At 41.3% G+C, this 21,614-nt stretch overlaps 1 protein-coding gene across 1 annotated transcript in view; it reads left to right on the top strand.

The window, feature by feature from the left end:
- Nucleotides 1–20,181, top strand: part of RBM26 (RNA binding motif protein 26) — a 101,807-nt gene extending 81,626 nt beyond the window's left edge. Inside the window, exons 21-22 of the mRNA XM_048852920.2 lie at nt 3,306–3,419; nt 19,358–20,181. Coding sequence (XP_048708877.1) covers nt 3,306–3,419; nt 19,358–19,447 — 204 coding nt within the window. The 3' untranslated portion in view covers nt 19,448–20,181. The remainder of the gene's footprint in view (nt 1–3,305; nt 3,420–19,357) is intronic.
- The last annotated feature ends 1,433 nt before the right edge of the window (nt 20,182–21,614 follow it).

Raw genomic sequence — 21,614 nt, 5'->3', positions numbered from 1 at the left:
CCTTCCTAGCAAGCTGGCGGGGCCTGGGCTGTGCAAGTGGCACAGCGGGCATAAGGCGTGGGAAGCTGGGTGGGGAAGGCACGGCCATGGCTGGGGACGGGGCGGAGGAGGAAGATGAAAAGGGGGAAATGCCCCGCAGCCCAATGGGCTCCTCTCCTGGCGCAGGCTGCCCGGGCTGGCCATGTTCAGCCTCTACTCGCTGGTGAACGCCTTCCAGTGGATCCAGTACAGCATGCTGAGCAGGATGCTTACCTAACAGGTTTTGAAGATAAATACGTTAAAGATTGTGAGGCATTCAGATGCTATAATGGGGGTCATATAAATACATAGGACAGGTAAATATGTTAGAATGTATAGGAAACTCACGCTTACTCAGAGTAATGATCCGTGTAGTGTCAATATGGTTCCATGTGATGGGATTTAACTTTTTTCAAAAATTTAGGAAATTGCCTACAAAATAACTTTAAGCAAAGTCAGGCACTCAAAAATTAGGAAATGCCAGCATTAAGATTACCCTTGGATTTGGACCCTTTGGTATATGCAATTTGTGATGTTTTGGGGATCGGGGCACTCTTACCATCTGCTGTATAACTTTGTGTGCCTTAATGTTATGCTCTCAAGCCTCAGAACCTTGACACCAGTAGCCAGTTTACAAGCATAAAGGTCTCATCCTGGCTTCCGCCTGCCTAAATACTCATTGCAGGATGATTTCAACAGCCTTTCCAGTCTCAGGTCTCCCCAAATTCATCTACCCTGAGCTCTTAAGTACCAGACACTCTGACTTTTCCCTTTTGGTTTGTCACTCCCAAAGGAATGAAACCTGCACCCCAGTTATTACTTCATTTTGCGGGGGACAACACTGCACAACAGAGACCTGTTCGGGGTAAAAATAAATAAAAGGTTTGTTTGAGGGAAAAATCACAGATTCAAAGACGAATTAATAAGGAAAGCAAACACCATACAAGTTACGGAGAAAATAAACATAGATGCAACGTCAGGTTTTACACTTGCACATTTGAATCCCTTTTAAGACAAGTTACCTATTGCCTTTGCTCAGATTCCCGGTTTATCCCATAGCCCTGAGGAGGGATCTAGAGTTCATAGACAGTCCCCCACCTTTGAGACTGTCCCTCAGTTCTGGATATCTTTCACTTCAAATACCTTTTCTTTTAACAATGTTTGCAGGGGTGGGTGGTTGGTTGTTTGTTAAATTTCTCAGACTATGGTGATTCATAATGGGGGAAATTCCTTCCTTTCTTAGTTTTCAAGACTGGGGTTTTCTTTTCAGTTGCAAGTTGTTTCAGTGTTTTCCCATTAATGTAATGGCCCATCACTTGTTTTTAGCTTAGTTTAAAAGGTACTCTGTGCTTCCCTCCCCGTTGTGAGGTGGAACTGAATGTTGCAGCATAGATTATGAGCACAGCTTTATATATACACAATAAGATAAATTCATACCACAGTCTGTATACGTATCTCCTAATGACCACCAAGGTCAGAACATTACAAGCTTTCATAAAGGACCTTGATATATTTTTATGCACAATAACAGTGTGTACAACCACTTGATTCAAATAAAAGTAAATATTGAATGGTTATCCATGTATTGAGTGCCCTCCAAGCTGTCCACTGAACAAGTCATGTGTTCTGGGGGGGGGGGGCGACACATCATCTTGTAACTAAAGACTGTATCATAAAGCATACTCACAAGGGAGCCGAATTGTTTGCAGCCTTAATTTTGGCATTTCATAACTTTTGAGTGCTTGACTTTGCAATGTTCATGTTCTTTTAACACAACTTTTACATGTAAGCAATACGAAGTATATATAATGTTAACTGAAGAGAAACTCCACCTATACAGTAAATGTCATGAGGGCGCCTTTTTCACTCCACGCTCATATGGCAATATTTTTTCATAATGATGGAGAGAAGACATTTGGACTTAAGATGAAATAGGAATTTGCTATTACATGGTTTCCCTCACACATTCTAGTATGACTTGTAAAACTAAATGTAGAACTTTCAAAGAAATCAGATTCATTTTATAATTCAAAACATGTTGGATTACAAATTGTTTGGTGCTTGCTAGTAAATCAGATTTTAAGAATAGTAATTGGTAATGAAGATTAGTTGCAGAACTAGTTGAATCATGAAAGCTTTCTTTGGGGCTTATTCAGAAGAAAATGTAATATTTTACCTTTGGCTGAAAAAAGCTTAAGTTTTATGATGGTGGACATTTTAGTCTGGAAGGGAGAGGAGGATTCCCTAGCTATAAAATGTTGCACTTTTATGTAGCAGTAATTTCTTCAAAAGATTACAAGTTGTTTCTGAACCTAAATGTCATGTATAAGTACTTATAAAAATTCTAGTTGTGTGACATTGTGATGAGACCATGAACAAAAAACTCCTGAGCTGCATTTTAATAGGCATGGAATCTTTTAAATTTATCATAAATTTATATGTACAGATTTAAAATTTATACCTGGGGACTTTAATATCACACAATTCATGTTCAGATGTCATTGAACATGTAATTGTTTCTACATTTCACATTATGCTGTACTTTCAGATTGTACTATAAATCTTTTGTGACTGTGACAGTTATTTCGAAATGTTGCTAACGCTGATTTATGCTAGTTCATGTTACTTTAATTTGAACATACTATTTCCAAAGCAGCCACTTAATACATCTGGTACTTAGAAAGGCATGAATATCCCATAAGTTAAAATTTTTACATTTCAATTACAAAGGGTTTGCAGGAAGTGGAGCATTTTCCAGTAGAATAAGTTTTATAATCACAAAGTTTAATTTTTGTTACACTGAATCATTTGTATTTGGGGGATGCTTGGGTTTTTGTAGTAAGTAAATGTATTAAGTGTTGTTTCAATTTGTGTCAATCTTTCAAGGGTGTGAAACACTGATCAAAATTCAATAAGGTGTTCATGACCGTATGTTATCCATGTCATGAATTGATCCATGACTTGCTAAGCTTATTTTCTTTTCTTGCATTTTGATTAATACTGTATCTACTACTTTTTGTAAACTCTTACCTGAACAGCTAGGTAAATACATTTGATTATCAAGTCCTGAACTATTATATGCTGAAATGGTATATTCAGTAAATCTATTTAATTTTAAGCTATTCGTAATAACTCATAAATCTGTTTCACAAATGTGTAAAAATCACCTTTTTCCCCCCCAGTAAAAGCTTAGTATCGGTTTACTTTTGGTCTCTGATCAACTGTTGATTATTTTATTTCCCTTTCACAAAGAAATGTGAAACTAAGAACTTTCTAACTTGCTTCAGGCTGCTGTTCACGGATCTCGATTCAAAGGACAGGATTTGAAGTTGGCATGGAATAAGCCAGTTATTAATATGTCTGCTGTTGAAACAGAAGAAGCTGAACCAGATGAAGAGGAAGTAAGTTTGTTTCTTTTGATTTTCTGGCGAGATGAAAGAATATAGATTTTTTTTTTTCTAAAAGTAGGTAACATCTGTTGATTCCCACTTTGTTCCCGTACCATATACTTTCGGTGACTTGACATTGGGGCGTGAATTTGTAGTTTGATTACATAATGTGTACTTTCTTGTCTGTGCTACTACTAAGCTTGCTTTCTCCATTCTGCCACTGTGAACCTATTATTGGTTCAAATCTTCCATCACATCCTATCAGGAGCATTGTACCTCTTTCACAGCAAAAAACAAAACTTCGATGGTCCATTTAGTAATTTATCAAAACAGGAGTGTCTCATACTAAGGTGCGGGGGAAACCCAGGGGTCATGCCCAGGACAATCAATGGAGATTATTTTATAATTCAGTGGATTTACAATTAAGTAGTCTCTTGTAAATTCCTTGGCTTTCCAATGTTTTGGGTTTTTTTTTTTAAGCTGCAACACTTTTTTTCCCTTCAAATTGAATCAGTCTCAACATTTCCACAAACTCGGGTATTTTTGTCTTGGATATTTCCCATTTCTTTTCTTTAGTATTCTGATATTTTATAATTCAGTGGATTTACAATCACAACTAAAAATGACTATTTGAGACTTGACTAATTTCTTTCCTACCGAACTCATTTATTGTGCAGAGCTAGAATTTTACCTACCGTAAAGGTGTACTTTTTTTCCGTAAATGTTTTTTTACCTACATCGTGACCAATAGCTAGCTCATTCGTTAACATTAATGTGATCTTTCTCCACGTAAAGGACTTGTAACAGTCAGTAAACTGTTACCTAATCTCCTCTCTTCAGTCCAATCGACTGTCACATATCCATACTTCGTGACCCTTCCTCCTGCATTATGTACTTCCAGGTCTACACAATTGCTGTGCAGCGGTTTTCACTGTGGTTGTAACAGTTCTGTTTCCTTCTTAATTCCACTTAATTTCCTGGTTCAGTTTTAAATCTAATCCAACTAATCTAAAGGATAAAAAGCACCTTCTTGAGTCATGTGTTCTGTTTCATGGGTCATAGAACCATTGATAGCAATAAACTTGTTGAGCAGTAGGTATGCCCAAATGCACGTTGCTTCTGGGACCTAGAGGATAAAAGAAAGATCCTGCTCCCTAGATATCAGGTGGTTCCTTTTTCTATCAACCAGTACAATCACTGAATCAGCTTTTGGTTGTTTTCTAGGTTTAGATTTTTTTTCATAGGCCTAAGACCTTAATAAGAAATATTTCTCAAAGATTCCACAAGATCTGTGTTTCCAAGTAAATTGAACTTAAGCTAGGGCAGTCTGAGATCGAAGCTCTCATGGCTAGACCTTCTTATAAACTGTTTCATAGTTATGGCTGTACCCAGCATTTCTACTATTTTCATTTGATACTGTCAGGGTTCCCTCCCCACTCTGAACTCTGGGGGACCTGCAGGAAAGACCCCCTAAGCTTATTTCTACCAGCTCAGGTTAAAAACTTCCCCAAGGCTCAAATCCTACTTTGTCCTTGGATGGTACTGCTGCCACCACCAAGTGAGCTAGACAGAGATTCAGGAAAAGGACCACTTGGAGTTCCTGTTTCCCCAAAATATCCCGCCCCCCAAGTCCCTTCACCCCCTTTCCTGGGGAGGTTTGAGAATCCTATACCAACCAGATAGGTAAACAAGATGAGCACAGACCAGACCCTTGGGTTTTTAGGACACTAAAAACCAATCAGATTCTTAAAAACTGAACTTTATTATAAAGAAAAAGTAAAAGAAGGACCTCTGTAAAATCAGGATGGAAGGTAATTTTACAGGGTACTAAAATTTAAAACACAGAGGATTTCCCTCTTGGCAAAACTTTAAAGTTACAAAAAAACAGGAATAAACCTTCCTCTTAGCCTAGGGAAAATTCACAAGCTAAAACAAAAGATAAGCTAACGCATTTCCTTGCTATACTTACAATTTTTGTAATCTTGGATGTTTATTTCAGGTAGAATTTTAGGAGATGGTTTTTCCTACCCTGGTCCTTCTATGTTCAAGAGAGAACAAAGAGAGCACAAAACAAAACCTCACCCCACAGATTTGAAAGGATCTACTTCCCTTATTGGTCCTTTTGGTCAGGTGCCAACCAGGTTATTTGAGCTTCTTAACCCCTTATAGGTAAAGGAGGAATTTTATGATACTCTTAGCTGTATGTTTGACAGATACTAATTCATTTATCTCTCCATTTCCAGGAGAAGTCAGATTTACATATCATATTGGTGTCTCCCCATGTACTCATTACTTAAACAGATGAAATCTTTTGAGGTTTAGAAAAAGGGGTAGGCGAGACCACTTCAGTTCAGACTGTGTTTTCTTGGAGCCTCCAAAATTGAAATTTGCAAATAGCCACTTAGATTTCAATTTATATTTTAATGAAGCATTGTTTTCTTGATTCTTAAAGCCAGATCAGATGCTTGAATATGGAAAGCAAGGCTTCAGTCTTGGTTCTCTGTCTTTCTCCTGAAAGCAGTCAGTGCTTGCTAGTTTATTAGTGGGGATCTGCTGAGGAAATTTCTTGAAGGAGGAAAAGTGAAATCTGAAGTTGTCTGGATATATTACCCTGTAGATCAACAGTAATTTTAGTCGCTTCTGAGAAAAAGAATAAAGGCAAGTAAAGTAATCTACAGTTTACATAGTGAGGGGGTGTAATGAGGTTTTACAAACACTGGAGCAGAGGCAGGAAAATGATTAATTATCTGTCCTGTAGATGGGCTGCAGTCAGTTTCATTCTACAACTCCTGCTGAAACATCAAGCCTGGAAATCAGGGCCTTCACCTCTCGAGAGTGATGTGGGGTTGGGGGAAAACACAAGTTGGGAGCAAAGAAGAAGGTTTTTGGATGTGGTGAATGCCTTGGTAGAGGGGAAAACCCTTCATAGTCCTGGAAAGAACTAGGTACCAGAGAACCGCTGCCTGCCTGGAAAAGGGACCTCAGATGGGGCTTCCTTGAGGGGAAGAGAAGCTCTGTCTACAGACTTTTATCCACATAACGAGTGGGAATACTGGTCAGGTTTTCTTAATGTAAGGGGGAAAAAGTTTAGGGACCAGCTAGCTACATGTTGGCATTTTCCCTGTGAACATAATTCACAAACTGTGTGAAACCCTGGTGAATGGGTGAGACTCTCCCTGACTTTTCATAGTTGAAAGTGAAGAGGGTGTGATGCAGAATATTTGTTTCTCTGGAACTGAAACTGTAGCTTGGGAGTTAACTTTTTGTTAAGCTTTTTTTTTTCCCCCCAATAGCCCCTTCGGGTCTGACTTTTGTTTTTGAGTCCTGTTGTGGCCATCAGTACAATGGTGGTGCTTGTGGGAGGGAGGGTAGCAGCAGGTTTTGGATCAAATCTGTTCTTTCATAAGTTCTAGTGGATCATTGCTCTTGTATGCTTCCTAAAATCTTTATGCTATACATTGCTGAAATATTCTCTGAAATTTTACATTGTGTCTTCTGTTGTTCATAATTTTTCCAACTGGGTGGATCTTTTATAAATTTCCTAATTATCTTCTTACCAGGATGATTTTGGTATATGTATGTTCAAGCAATCTAACTTCTTATGCTATTTTTTCCTGTCATATTCTCAACCATATAGGCTTATCTTTTCCTTTTATCTTGTTTATTTAACCAGGTTGCATTAATTTACATTCTCTCTAATGATTACTGAACTAGTCCCCTCTTTCCTTCAATAAATTCCCATACATAATGAATTTCTAATCAAAGTTCCTTAAGAGCATTTTGCATTTCTTAAATGTCAGCTTTTCCTTGAAGAGAACTTCTGTATTACTTCTAGCCCATGCACTCCTGAGTATTTGAAACATATACGCTGATCTTAAGTAGACAAATTCTAGAATGGGGTTGGCAATCTTTGGCACGCAGCCCATCAGGGTAATCCGCTGTTGGGCCGCGAGACATTTTGTTTACGTTGATTGTCCGCAGGCACGGCCCCCCCATAGCTCCTAGTGGCCACAGTTCGCAGTTCACAGCCAATGGAAGTGGCGGGCCGCAGGGATGTGCTGGCCACCACTTCCTGCAGCGCCCATTGGCCAGGAATGGCGAACTGCAGCCACTTGGAGTTCCAGGGTTCGTGCCTGTGGACAGTCAACATGAACAAAATGTCTCGCGGCCCGCCAGCAGATTACCCTGTTGGGCTGTGTGCCGAAGGTTGCCGACCCCTGGTCTAGAGTAACATTTCAGAAAATGCAGTGGTCATCAAACTGCATGAAGTCCACAGCTTCTTCCTTTCAGTTTTGCTTTTATCCCAGCCAATATCAAAAATTTTTCATTGTTTCTGTAATAAATGGTTCTGACTTTCATGCTTGTTATCTCTTATAAACTGAAAATACCTGACTGCCTTAGTAGTGTCTATGGCCACTAAATTCACCTAAGTATTTGACTTTTTGTTTACAAGCTTCATTGTCCATAACAGATATGGAGAATCCCCCTTTTTTCCTCATGACTCACTTCAGCTCATCTAAGGAAGTCTAGGCTAAACAGGGTCAGGCAGGGTGTGTGTTTGGATGGGCACAAGTAATACCCTAAGAGACAAAGAGGGTGGGTAGATAATTCAGTAGATTACACTCTTTCCTCTGAGGCAGTACTGAACCAACACCCCACAATGGCAATAGGCTGTAGTTTCTAATAGTCCTAGTCTGTTGGCTGAGATTTAGATACAGATGAAGCAGATTGTGGAACTGATAAAGATAATTTCTTCCCCTGCCAAGTTCCTGCCAGTCAAAGTTAAGGGACTCTCAGGCAGAGGAAAATGGACATCAGCCACTACTATTATCCTCTTCTGATCTGATGGTGGCCCTGGGAACCGGAGCAGAGGATTGGCCCAGCTCCACAAACTTGGAAACTAACTGATCCGGGAAAACACTCCATCGCTCAGCACTGGGCTTGAAAGAGCCTGGAACAGACTTAAGCTTACTGTTGTAACTGGAGTAGCAATGGAGGGGTCTGATAAGTCTGACAAGTGGGATCTGGCACTGCTAACAGTGGCTGCCTTCTCCCACAACTGCTACTTCTGTTCTCATGTAGCTGGAACCAACATAGCTTTAGGTTCCGTGACTTTCCTGACAGGCTCTCTCCAGTGCCTTTTGAAGCATTGGTAGCTTTCTCCAAAGATCAGAACCCTGCACAGATAGCAATCTGCACTACTTTGAGGTTTCCTTACTTAAGGAAGCTACTGAAGCCAAATCAGTCCTCTTCATTTGCAGTCACGATGAACCTCCGGAACTTAGTTTAGCGGCCAGACCTTCTTTGAGCCAGAGTACTTGAAGCCTGGTCTGCCTATCCTTACACATTCAGGAAGCTAGTCTGGCAAACGGAACACCCAGAGGCAAATGTACCTCGCACAGACATTTCAAAAGTCTCTCATGCTTGTCTGACACCCAGAAAATCTCAAAGCTCAAGTTGTTTTTCTTCTGAGGTTCTGCCATAACACAAAAGAACCTACCTTAATAGTATTATATACGGATAGTTTATACACTTGCCTTATACTAACTGTACTAGGAATAAACTACTATAAATCTAACAAGGCACTTCAAATGCCCCATATCTAAAGGACCAGGGCAGCTTGCTTCTGTTTTCCATGGTGGTTGGAAGGAACTGAGTTGCTAGAGGGCACAGTGCTGCTCACATAGCCTCCCCCTCAGAACGTTCACAAACACCGAGAGGAGCGGTAGGATGGAGCACATGTGCACTCCAGCAGGCACTGTATGGAGAAATATCCATACATGGAAATGTGCAGAGCCACTTGAACAAAAGCTTTCCAATGTAATTTATTTAAAAAAAAAAAAGGGGGGGGGGGGAGGCGCAAATGAAGTTGAACTTTCTCTGTTGGGGCAACATAAAAATGGGAGACTCTCTGAGGACCAGATGATGTACATCTCGTGTTTTAATAGTTCTTATGATTCTTCAACATATTACATGTGTCCAGACTATAGTAACTCCTCACTTAATGTTGTAGTTATGTTCCTGAAAAATGCGACTTTAAGCAAAATGATGTTAAACGAATCCAATTTCCCCATAAGAATTAATGTAAATGGGGGCGGGGGGTTAGGTTCCAGGGAAACTTTTTTTTGCCAGACAAAAGACCAGACAGACGCACACTATAAGTTTTAAACAATTTAATACTGTACACAGTGGTGATGATGATTGTGAAGCTTGGTTGAGGTGGTGGAGTCAGAGGGTGGGATATTTCCCAGGGAATGCCTTACTGCTAAATGATGAACTAACAATTAGCTGAGCCCTCAAGGGTTGACTCGTTGTTAATGTAATCTCACACTCTATAAGGCAGCACGAATGGAGGGAGGGGAGACAGAGACACACCGTGTGTGTGTGTGTGTGTGTGTGTGAGAGAGAGAGATGTGCATTTCCCCTTTAAGTACACTGATACCACTCTTAAGTACACTACCTTGTTAGGTTAATCAGCAAGCTGAGACTAAGACCAGAGCAGCTGCTGCCAGGAAGGTCCCTCTGTCCTGAGCCCTGTCGTGTGTGCCCCCCGCTCTATGGAGATGGGTAAGTGGGGTGCAGGCGGGAGGGGCACACCCTGACATTAGCCCCCTCCGCCCCTCACCCCCCAGCAAGCAGGAGGCTCCTGGGAGCAGCTCCAAGGCAGAGGGCAGGAGCAGCACATGGCAGTGGCAGGAGGGACAGCTGAAGTGCGGGCAGTTGATAGCCTTCTGGGTGGCTGCTGCACAGGGAACTTAGGGGAGCGGGGAGCTGATGGGGGACTGCCAGGTCACCCGGTCCAGCCTGGCTAGCTGCAACGGGATGCTCTTCCTGCAAGCAGTGGACAAAGCAGGCGGCTGCCAAAAAGACGTTGTAAGGGAGCATTGCACAACTTTAAACGAGCATGTTCCCTAATTGATCAGCAGCGTCACAACGAAACAACGTTAAGCGGGACGACTTTAAGTGAGGAGTTACTGTATTATGCTGCCATGAGCTTTAAGACAGTATACTGAAAAATAATCTGTTAACTCATATGTTCATAGTCACTTTGCCTCTTTACAACAAAAGGTACTTAATCTATCCCATTTTATATTTTTCCTCCCTCAAATCAATGTGTCTAAAATGAGACTTTACACTTCAACAATTTACAATCAAGTTCAAAATTGAACTAGATAGGCATGGTGAATATGTCTATACCTAAAAATAATTACTAGGATGTCTAAAAAGCTTTTCCTTTAAGAATTATGTATTTTTTGCAGTTGAGACAAATGAATTCAACACTAGAGAAAAATTATGGGGAAGGAATGAACATATGTCCCAAACCACCTATTGTCTTTATGCTTACTGCAAGCTTACTTTCTTTCATTGTTTCTTCATTCTTCAACCCATTCTCTCTGTTTACAGTGTCTAATTATCCCAAATTCATTTTTACTTTCTGTAGCACAAGTCTAACTTGACAACCTATTTCAATTTCTGTACACTGTTCCAATTACCTTGCCAGAATGCACTTCATGTGTAATGTTTTTTGATACATTATCAATTTAAAGGGAATCTTCAGCTATTTTTTTTAAAATGCATTTGGTAACACCAAAAAAGGTGAGCATTAAGCATAATACACTTAGATGAAAAGGAAAGGTAATTTAAATCTCATGAAGTTTCTGTTCATGAACTATGCAGATGTCACATTAATGTTGCAGAATGGAGTTGCTGTACAGAGCAAGGTGCTGATTTTTATATTTTCACCATATTTTTAAAAGAAGATCTTTAGAGTACAAAATGAAGGATATTAAACAACTTTTAATAGTGTGTAACTTCTAAAGTTGCATTTATGTTCAGTGCTATAAGCTAACTGCTCTGAGGCAGAGCTTATGGTGGGTGAGGTATCTACGTTGGATCTGAAGAAGAACGTATAAGCTTGAAAGCTTCTCTCTCTCTCTAACAGAGGTTGTTCCAATAAAAGATATTACCTCACCCACCGTGTGTCTCCAGAGTTCTGAGACCAGCGTGGCTGCAACAGGACTTTTGTATTTTCAGTACTTGAGACAGATGACCTTTTGGAAAAATTGAAGGAGACTAGCTCTAGTGTTCGCACTCTGGGTCTGAGTCTCACGATCAGGAAGAGACCATCTACTCCATCATTTAGATACTAGAGACAGTATTACCCACAGTCGTCATTTTTATTTTGCATGTAGCCAGAGGTGTCAGCAGCAGCAATCCCAGTCTTTGTTTCAGACTGAGCATAAGAAGGTCTTTCAGATCTAGACCTAAGATGAGGCAACCAGATCTCTTTTCTTCATCTTCAGCTAACACCATGCCTCAGATTTTATGAGGATCAAGAGTTGTTGACTAGTCAGTGAGGATCATTCTCCTCTGTGGTTCAGACACTGACTAGCCCAACTTATCAACTGAGGGAGGCTGATTACCTTTATAGGTTCCGTACTGGATTCGGGGCTTGTCTACACTTAAAATGGTGCAATGGCACAGCAGTGGCTTAGGTAATCTGCCTTCCCGAGAGGCGGTGGCTGGATCAACGGGGGAATTCTCCCGTTGACCTAGAGCTGTCTATGACAAAGTTTTAGTTGGTTTAACTGTGTCATTCAGGGTTGTGGATTTTTCACACTCGAGTCTGACCCAATTTTCTAGTGTAGACAACATCTCAGTAGCAGGAAAAGCTTTTCTTCCAGAAGACAGGTTTTTAAAAATAGAGCAAGTGATTTCCTAAATTCAAGCCTGTCAGTACCAGAAGGTGATGGAGGAACAAGTCTTTTCAGAGGTGCTCTGTTCAGTCCTCCTTCGCTTTCATTGACAATAACAGATGCTTCCAACACTGGATGGGGGAGCCCATATACAGCTCAGTGTACAATCCAAGGGCACTCTGTGTTTTTCAAGAGAAAAGTTTGCACATCAGTGTGTTGGAATTAAGAGCCATTCATCTCTCAAGTCATTCCTTCTTCATATACAAGGGAAGGTAGTCTAGGTAGCAATGGACAATACAACCGCTTTGTCTTACATGACTGAACAAGAGGGAGCTCACTCACTTCAGTTATGTGCTGAAGCAGTTAGGTTATAGGATTGATGCATTTGTCACGAGCGCTATCCAGTAGCCCCACATTTAGCAGGGGAAGGCTGTGTGCTAGCAGATCATCTCAGCAGGGACAGCTGTCAGATTCACAACAGTCCCTGAAGGATCAGGTTGTCATGACATCTTTTCCCATTAGGATCAACCTGAAATAGACTTGTTTGTGACAGAAATCAACAAAAAGCCTTTCTTCTACGTTGGGGAAAGGGCCTTCTGTATACTTTTCTCTCCTTTCCATTGATTCAGAAAGTAGTGAAGATTAGACAAGAGAGGAAAAAAATTACATTGATTGTTCCAGCTTGGCCGAGACAATAGAATCATAGAATATCAGGGTTGGAAGGGACCTCAGGAGGTCATCTAGTCCAACCCCCTGCTCAAAGCAGGACCAATCCCCAACTAAATCATCCCAGCCAGGGCTTTGTCAAGCCTGACCTTAAAAACTTCTAAGGAAGGAGATTCCACCACCTCCCTAAGTAACGCATTCCAATGTTTCACCACCCTCCTAGTGAAAAAGTTTTTCCTAATATCCATCCTAAACCTCCCCCACTGCAAATTGAGACCATTACTCTTTGTTCATCTATGCCTGTGAGGTCATTCTTCGAACCATGACGAAGTGTTCTTTATTATGCTCATCTACTAACATGGTCTTCATCACTGATATCACAGCCAGAAGGCGAGTGAGTTGCATGCCCTGATAGCTGAGCTGCCATTTACAAATTTTCACAAAGATAGGGCAGTTCTTAAACTTGCTCCCAGATTTTTATGGAAGTGTCTGAGATCCATTTCAATGAGACAGTTTCTTTCTGAAACCTCATACTAATAAATGGGAGTCTGTTACATGCTTTATATGCTACATGGGCTCTTGCATACTATTTAGATAGACCTAAAAGTGTTAAGAGGCCATCTAGACCGTTTCTTATGCAAATTATCATATGGGCCATAGTGTGTCCACTCAGTTGGGTTTCCAGATGAGTTAAACAATGCATTGTGCAGTGTTATGAGTTACTTGAAATTCCTGATCCCTCTGTGCAGTCTCGTTCTGCTAGAGCTGTAGCAATGTCTTTTTGCTTCACTCAGACATCTTCTTATCAGGGAAATTTGTAAGGCTGCCACTTGGAAGTCAGTGCACACTTTCACTAAACATGCTGAATCTTTCTTCTGGAGCACATGCCAAATATGGCAGAGCAGTGTTGCAATCGTTGTTTAAGACTCCATTCCTATGTCTAGGATTTTTCAGCGTTACTTGTTAAACTTCTGCTAAGTAGTAATATGAAGAGCCATTCAAAAAAGAAATGAAGGTTGGTTACTTGTTACCAGACTTCTATGAGATGAGTCTGCTTATTCACAATTCTTGCCCACCTTTCCTCTTTTTCCGGGTATGTCTACACTGCAATGTAAACCCAAGGTTAGTAGAATTAGAGTTAGTAGACCCTGGATTTGTTGTTTTAGGGTTTGACTGTTTTATATTTGTTGGTAATCCCAAGTTAGGAAATGTTGAACTCTGGGTCCCCAAAACAGTGCAGAGGTGGGAGCCCCAGGTTGGGACCCTAGGTCAGCCACCCATATCCAAGACTTCCTAGTACCCTCCAAAAAGGTGGCTGTTCTAGCCTTTTGTTCATGGTTTAGTGTGAGAAGACTTGACTGTCCCCCAAACTTGACTGTCCAAAGGACAAATAAAGTTGGCCCGTGGGATTGTGGGATGTTTTTGGCAGACTGTCATAGCGCAAGTCCAGTGGGTCTTTGTCTACATGCAAAGCAGTAGGACTTGAACCCTGGGACCTGGCTTGAATGAGGCTTGACCCCTCCACCCTCATGGGGTCTTGTGACCTTGAGTCCAAGCCCTGGATTAGCACAATTTGTGTGTTGATGATAAAAGGGGTTAGGCTTGATCCTGAGTTTGAACTCTGGGCTTACATTGCAGTGTAGTCATATCCTCAGAGTCCTGTTACGGTTGTTTGGGTTGGTGGTGGAAGGAACTGCGGTAGTAGAGGGCTGAATGCACTTTATGTGGCCTCACTGTCTCAATGATCAGAGACACCAATGGGTGGGATAGAAGTGGGGGAGGGGTGCACGTGTGCTTCAGCAGGCACTGCTTAGAGAAGGCTCATAGAATATGAGGGTTGGAAGGGACCTCAGGAGGTCATCTAGTCCAACCCCCTGATCAAAGCAGGACCAATCCCCAACTAAATCATCCTAGCCAGAAGAAAAGGAGTACTTGTGGCACCTTAGAGACTAACCAATTTATTTGAGCATGAGCTTTCGTGAGCTACAGCTCACTTCATCGGATGCATACCGTGGAAACTGCAGCAGACATTATATACACACAGAGATCATGAAACAATACCTCCTCCCACCCCACTGTCCTGCTGGTAATAGCTTATCTAAAGTGATCATCAAGTTGGGCCATTTCCAGCACAAATCCGGTTTTCTCACCCTCCACCCCCCCACACACAAACTCACTCTCCTGCTGGTAATAGCCCATCCAAAGTGACAACTCTCTTCACAATGTGTATGATAATCAAGGTGGGCCATTTCCTGCACAAATCCAGGTTCTCTCACCCCCTCATCCCCCTCCAAAAACCACACACAAACTCACTCTGCTGCTGGTAATAGCTCATCCAAAGTGACCACTCTCCCTACAATGTGCATGGTAATCAAGGTGGGTCATGTCCAGCACAAATCCAGGCTTTCTCACCCCCCCCCCCCCTTTTTTTTTCCGGGACACACACACACACACACACACACACACACACACACACACACACTCTCCTGCTGGCAATAGCTCATCCAAACTGACCACTCTCCAAGTTTAACCAGAACGTCTGGGGGGGTGGGGGGAGGTAGGAAAAAACAAGGGGAAATAGGCTACCTTGCATAATGGCTTAGCCACTCCCAGTCTCTATTTAAGCCTAAATTAATAGTATCCAATTTGCAAATGAATTCCAATTCAGCAGTTTCTCGCTGGAGTCTGGATTTGAAGTTTTTTTGTTTTAAGATAGCGACCTTCATGTCGGTGATTGCGTGACCAGAGAGATTGAAGTGTTCTCCGACTGGTTTATGAATGTTATAATTCTTGACATCTGATTTGTGTCCATTTATTCTTTTACGTAGAGACTGTCCAGTTTGACCAATGTAAATGGCAGAGGGGCATTGCTGGCACACGATGGCATATATCACATTGGTGGATGTGCAGGTGAACGAGCCTCTGATAGTGTGGCTGATGTTATTAGGCCCTGTGATGGTGTCCCCTGAATAGATATGTGGGCACAGTTGGCAATGGGCTTTGTTGCAAGGATAAGTTCCTGGGTTAGTGGTTCTGTTGTGTGGTGTGTGGTTGTTGGTGAGTATTTGCTTCAGGTTGCGGGTCTGTCTGTAGGCAAGGACTGGCCTGTCTCCCAAGATTTGTGAGAGTGTTGGGTCATCCTTCAGGATAGGTTGTAGATCCTTAATAATGCGTTGGAGGGGTTTTAGTTGGGGCTGAAGGTGACGGCTAGTGGCGTTCTGTTATTTTCTTTGTTAGGCCTGTCCTGTAGTAGGTGACTTCTGGGAACTCTTCTGGCTCTATCAATCTGTTTCTTCACTTCCGCAGGTGGGTATTGTAGTTGTAAGAAAGCTTGACAGAGATCTTGTAGGTGTTTGTCTCTGTCTGAGGGGTTGGAGCAAATGCGGTTGTATCGCAGAGCTTGGCTGTAGACGATGGATCGTGTGGTGTGGTCAGGGTGAAAGCTGGAGGCATGTAGGTAGGAATAGCGGTCAGTAGGTTTCCGGTATAGAGTGGTGTTTATGTGACCATTGTTTGTTAGCACTGTAGTGTCCAGGAAGTGGATCTCTTGTGTGGACTGGACCAGGCTGAGGTTGATGGTGGGATGGAAGTTGTTGAAATCATGGTGGAATTCCTCAAGGGCTTCTTTTCCATGGGTCCAGATGATGATGTCATCAATATAGCGCAAGTAGAGTAGGGGCTTTAGGGGACGATAGCTGAGGAAGCGTTGTTCTAAATCAGCCATAAAAATGTTGGCATACTGTGGGGCCATGCGGGTACCCATAGCAGTGCCGCTGATCTGAAGGTATACATTGTCCCCAAATGTAAAATAGTTATGAGTAAGGACAAAGTCACAAAGTTCAGCCACCAGGTTAGCCGTGACATTATCGGGGATAGTGTTCTTGACGGCTTGTAGTCCATCTTTGTGTGGAATGTTGGTGTAGAGGGCTTCTACATCCATAGTGGCCAGGATGGTGTTATCAGGAAGATCACCGATGAATTGTAGTTTCCTCAGGAAGTCAGTGGTGTCTCGAAGGTAGCTGGGAGTGCTGGTAGCCTAGGGCCTGAGGAGGGAGTCTACATAGCCAGACAATCCTGCTGTCAGGGTGCCAATGCCTGAGATGATGGGGCGCCCAGGATTTCCAGGTTTATGGATCTTGGGTAGTAGATAGAATATCCCAGGTCGGGGTTCCAGGGGTGTGTCTGTGCGGATTTGATCTTGTGCTTTTTCAGGAAGTTTCTTGAGCAAATGCTGTAGTTGCTTTTGGTAACTCTCAGTGGGATGATAGGGTAATGGCTCGTAGAAAATGGTGTTGGAGAGCTGCCGAGCACCAACAACCACATACCACACAACAGAACCACTAACCCAGGAACCTATCCTTGCAACAAAGCCCGTTGCCAACTGTGCCCACATATCTATTCAGGGGACACCGTCACAGGGCCTAATAACATCAGCCACACTATCAGAGGCTCGTTCACCTGCACATCCACCAATGTGATATATGCCATCGTGTGCCAGCAATGCCCCTCTGCCATTTACATTGGTCAAACTGGACAGTCTCTACGTAAAAGAATAAATGGACACAAATCAGATGTCAAGAATTATAACATTCATAAACCAGTCGGAGAACACTTCAATCTCTCTGGTCACGCAATCACCGACATGAAGGTCGCTATCTTAAAACAAAAAAACTTCAAATCCAGACTCCAGCGAGAAACTGCTGAATTGGAATTCATTTGCAAATTGGATACTATTAATTTAGGCTTAAATAGAGACTGGGAGTGGCTAAGCCATTATGCAAGGTAGCCTATTTCCCCTTGTTTTTTCCTCCCCCCCCCCCCCCCCAGACGTTCTGGTTAAACTTGGATTTAAACTTGGAGAGTGGTCAGTTTGGATGAGCTATTGCCAGTAGGAGAGTGAGTTTGTGTGTGAACCTGGATTTGTGCAGGAAATGGCCCACCTTGATTATCATACACATTGTGAAGAGAGTTGTCACTTTGGATGGGCTATTACCAGGAGGAGAGTGAGTTTGTGTGTGTGTGGGGGGGGGGGGGGTGGAGGGTGAGAAAACCTGGATTTGTGCTGGAAATGGCCCAACTTGATGACCACTTTAGATAAGCTATTACCAGCAGGACAGTGGGGTGGGAGGAGGTATTGTTTCATGATCTCTGTGTGTATATAATGTCTGCTGCAGTTTCCACGGTATGCATCCAATGAAGTGAGCTGTAGCTCACGAAAGCTCATGCTCAAATAAATTGGTTAGTCTCTAAGGTGCCACAAGTACTCCTTTTCTTTTTGCGAATACAGACTAACACGGCTGTTACTCTGAAACCCATCCTAGCCAGGACTTTGTCAAGCCTAACCTTAAAAACCTCAAAGGAAGGAGATTCCACCACCTCCTTAGGTAACCCATTCCAGTGCTTCACCACCCTCCTAGTGAAAAACTTTTTCCTAATATCCAACCTAAACCTCCCCCACTGCAACTTGAGCCCATTACTCCTTGTTCTGTCTTCTGGTACCACTGAGAACAGTCTAGATCCATCCTCTTTGGAACCCCCTTTCAAGTAGTTGAAAGCAGCTATCAATTCCCCCTCATTCTTCTCTTCCGCAGACTAAACAATCCCAGTTCCCTCAGCCTCTCCTCATAAATCATGTGCTCCAGCCCCCTAATCATTTTTGTTGCCCTCTGCTGGACGTTTTCCAGTTTTTTCACATCCTTCTTGTAGTGTGGAGACCAAAATGGGACACAGTATTCCAGATGAGGCCTCACCAATGCCTAATAGAGGGGAATGATCACGTCCCTCGATCTGCTGGCAATGCCCCTACTTATACATCCCAAAATGCCATTGGCCTTCTTGGCAACAAGGGCAAGCTGTTGACTCACATCCAGCTTCTCGTCCACTGTAACCCTTAGGTCCTTTTCTGCAGAAGTGCTGCCTAGCCGCTCGGTCCCTAGTCTGTAGCGGTGCATGGGATTCTTCTGTCCTAAGTGCAGGACTCTGCACTTATCCTTGTTGAACCTCATCAGATTTCTTTTGGCCCAATCCTCTAATTTGTTTAGGTCCCTCTGTATCTTATTCCTACTCTCCAGTGTATCTACTACTCCTCCCAGTTTAGTGTCACCTGCAAACTTGCTGATGGTGCAATCCACGCCATCCTGCAGATCGTTAATGAAGATATTGAACAAAACCGGCCCAAGAACTGACTCTTGAGGCACTCCGCGTGATACCTGCTGCCAACTAGTCATAGAGCCATTGATCACTACCCGTTGAGCCCAATGATCTAGCCAGATTTCTATCCACCTTATAGTCCATTCATCCAGCCCATACTTCTTTAACTTGCTGGGAAGAATACTGTGGGATACTGTATCAAAAGGTTCTACCTTTTGGTGCCACCAAGTGGTACAGTACCATAAGTGTGAATATGAAGTCAATCTTGAAGAACTCAGATTAGAAGTAACTTTCATTTTCTGTTTCACGTATAAAAGGGAATGTCCACATATAATCTTTCTCCTCATTTAAGTCTGTGTAGCAGAAGTCTACTTTTTGTTTTGATCTTTTACATTCTCTGACTTTTCTGAAATGGAGCCTAACATTTTTCTTTTGAAGTTTCAGGAAGAATCCTTGGTGGATGATTCATTGCTTCAAGATGATGATGAAGAGGAAGAGGATAATGAATCTCGTTCATGGAGAAGATGATTCAACTGATCAGAGAAAGTGCTGGAACTGTACCTACATTGCATTAGTATTACCTAATGTACTTTTGCTTGTTTGTACTAAAAAGTTTTTTGGTAAATGTGATGAAGTTGGATTTCAGAAATAGACTAAAAAGCAGCTGATCAATCCTGTATTTTGCCAGATTCATGTTTGAGTTTCAGTAAATGATTGCTAAAGACATCTTATTAGGAACATATGCAATGTTTTTATTACATACTTCTCCTGAAAGTTAGAGAATTCTTTGGATTCTTTGTAATTTAATGAATTGGTCAAAAAAAAAAAAGACCAAGAGTTGTTATAACATAGATAATTTTTGTTCTATTCCAGATATGGAATGAAAATTTGCATTTAAAATCTTTGTGAATGTTTTCAGAAATGAATAGATAACAGTACTAAACTGAAGTCTCTAAAGTTATGTATTCATAATATTGCATAGTAGTATGCTTAGGCTTTACTATGTACTAGCCTTTTGTTGGATTTGTGTACGTATTTTACGTATGGGTTTTAATGATACAGTGTATGACTGCTTTGCATATAAGTCCTTATGACTTTAAGATGTTTAAAAAAATAAAGAAATGGAATGGTCTTAAAAAAAAAAAAGAAAAAAAAAAGAAAAAAAGCAATAACCAAAAAAGCTAAGACAATGGTCCTTGAAAATGGAAAAAAATAAAAAAGGAAAGAAAAAAGACCATTCCAAATGGTGACCCCCCCACCCCCATACTCACAAAAGGAGCTATAATCACTGTCTTTTTTTTTTTTTTTACATCAGTGTCATACTGAATATATAAAAAACTGATAACTTGAACTGTGAAGTCTCATTTTTAGGTGATATACAATTGTATTTTAGTGTATGGTTTTGCTGCATAAAAGCCTTGGAAACATATTTTAAATTTTAAAACTCATAACGTAATTTAAATCAAAACTGCTTCAAATAGAATAACATTTAATGAATAAGAAGAGCATTTGTATGCATATACTGTGGACCTATAGAAGAAAACGTGATCCCACGAAGATATATGCACTAAAGAAACGTAACAGAAGAATATATTAAGAAAAGTGAATGGTAGGTATTATAGTCTTAAGAACTTTGAGCCTATATATTAATATATCTCCTTTGTCCTTGCAAAGATTTTTTTTTTCCCATTTTAAAACTACATTTGGCAAAATGATCAGTCCATACTATGGTCTGTTCATTTAGTTCTTAACATGTATAAATGTGGGAAATGCTAATCGAACTGTGAGCTTGCAAAAATACTAAATATGCACTTTTTCACAGGAAACTATGTTCTGCATTGGTTTCCTAGGTTTGTGGTGGTTCTCTTCTTAGCAGGGAAAAAACCCTAAGACTTAGCCCTGTAGAAATATGGAAACTCCTATGCCCAAAAGAAAGTGTTTCATATCCCTTGAAGTAGCATTCTGTCTCCTCCTCAGGTCTTTGGTAGGCATATCAGCTGTTGGAGCCTGGTGTATCCCCTAACCCACAAATAAATGTAATATAAATCCAATACACCTCTCATCAGACAGGTGCAGAGGTGGTAGTTGGATCTCGTAATATTTTTCACTGTGCACTCTTCATTTATTTGGGAGCAAATTACCGCCACCCCTTAAGTCTTTGCTTGGAACATCATTACTCTGCTGGCAGGCTTTTTATTCGTAAGATAAGAGATGAAGGGAAATGGAAGTAGTATCATCCCTGAGGTTATAGTGTCCCTCAGCTTTCTAAATCTGTGGTATGAGGTTTTTCTCATGTTAGTTCTGTAGACCTGAATCCCAGTTCTTTTTCAGTTTATGTATGTGTGCTCTCTTTCTCTCTGTGTGTGCTCACACCTTGTTGCAAAAATGTGCTCTGTTTTTGTATAGAGCTTAGTTTTATATTGAAATTTCACAATTGTCTGCTTGTATGGTAACTTCTAATGTTTATCATAGGGACTTGAACTGTTTATTAGGGAAATTGACTTTTTTACACTGAATTTCAGGCAAAATAAATTAATTTTAGATCCTATTTCTCCAGTGTTCTAGATGAGCTATTCTGGTTCATTGAATAAATAAAAACTTTTCAACTTGTATTTTTTAATTATTTAGTACTTCTGAAGGGTGCCAGTTTGAAGGTTGCCAGACTGAAATGTTGGAGACTGAAGTTTTGTGTTTT

Source organism: Caretta caretta, chromosome 1 (genome assembly GCF_965140235.1).
Source record: "Caretta caretta isolate rCarCar2 chromosome 1, rCarCar1.hap1, whole genome shotgun sequence".
Taxonomy (NCBI): Eukaryota; Metazoa; Chordata; order Testudines; family Cheloniidae; genus Caretta; species Caretta caretta.
This window is presented reverse-complemented; position numbering and strand designations above follow the sequence as displayed.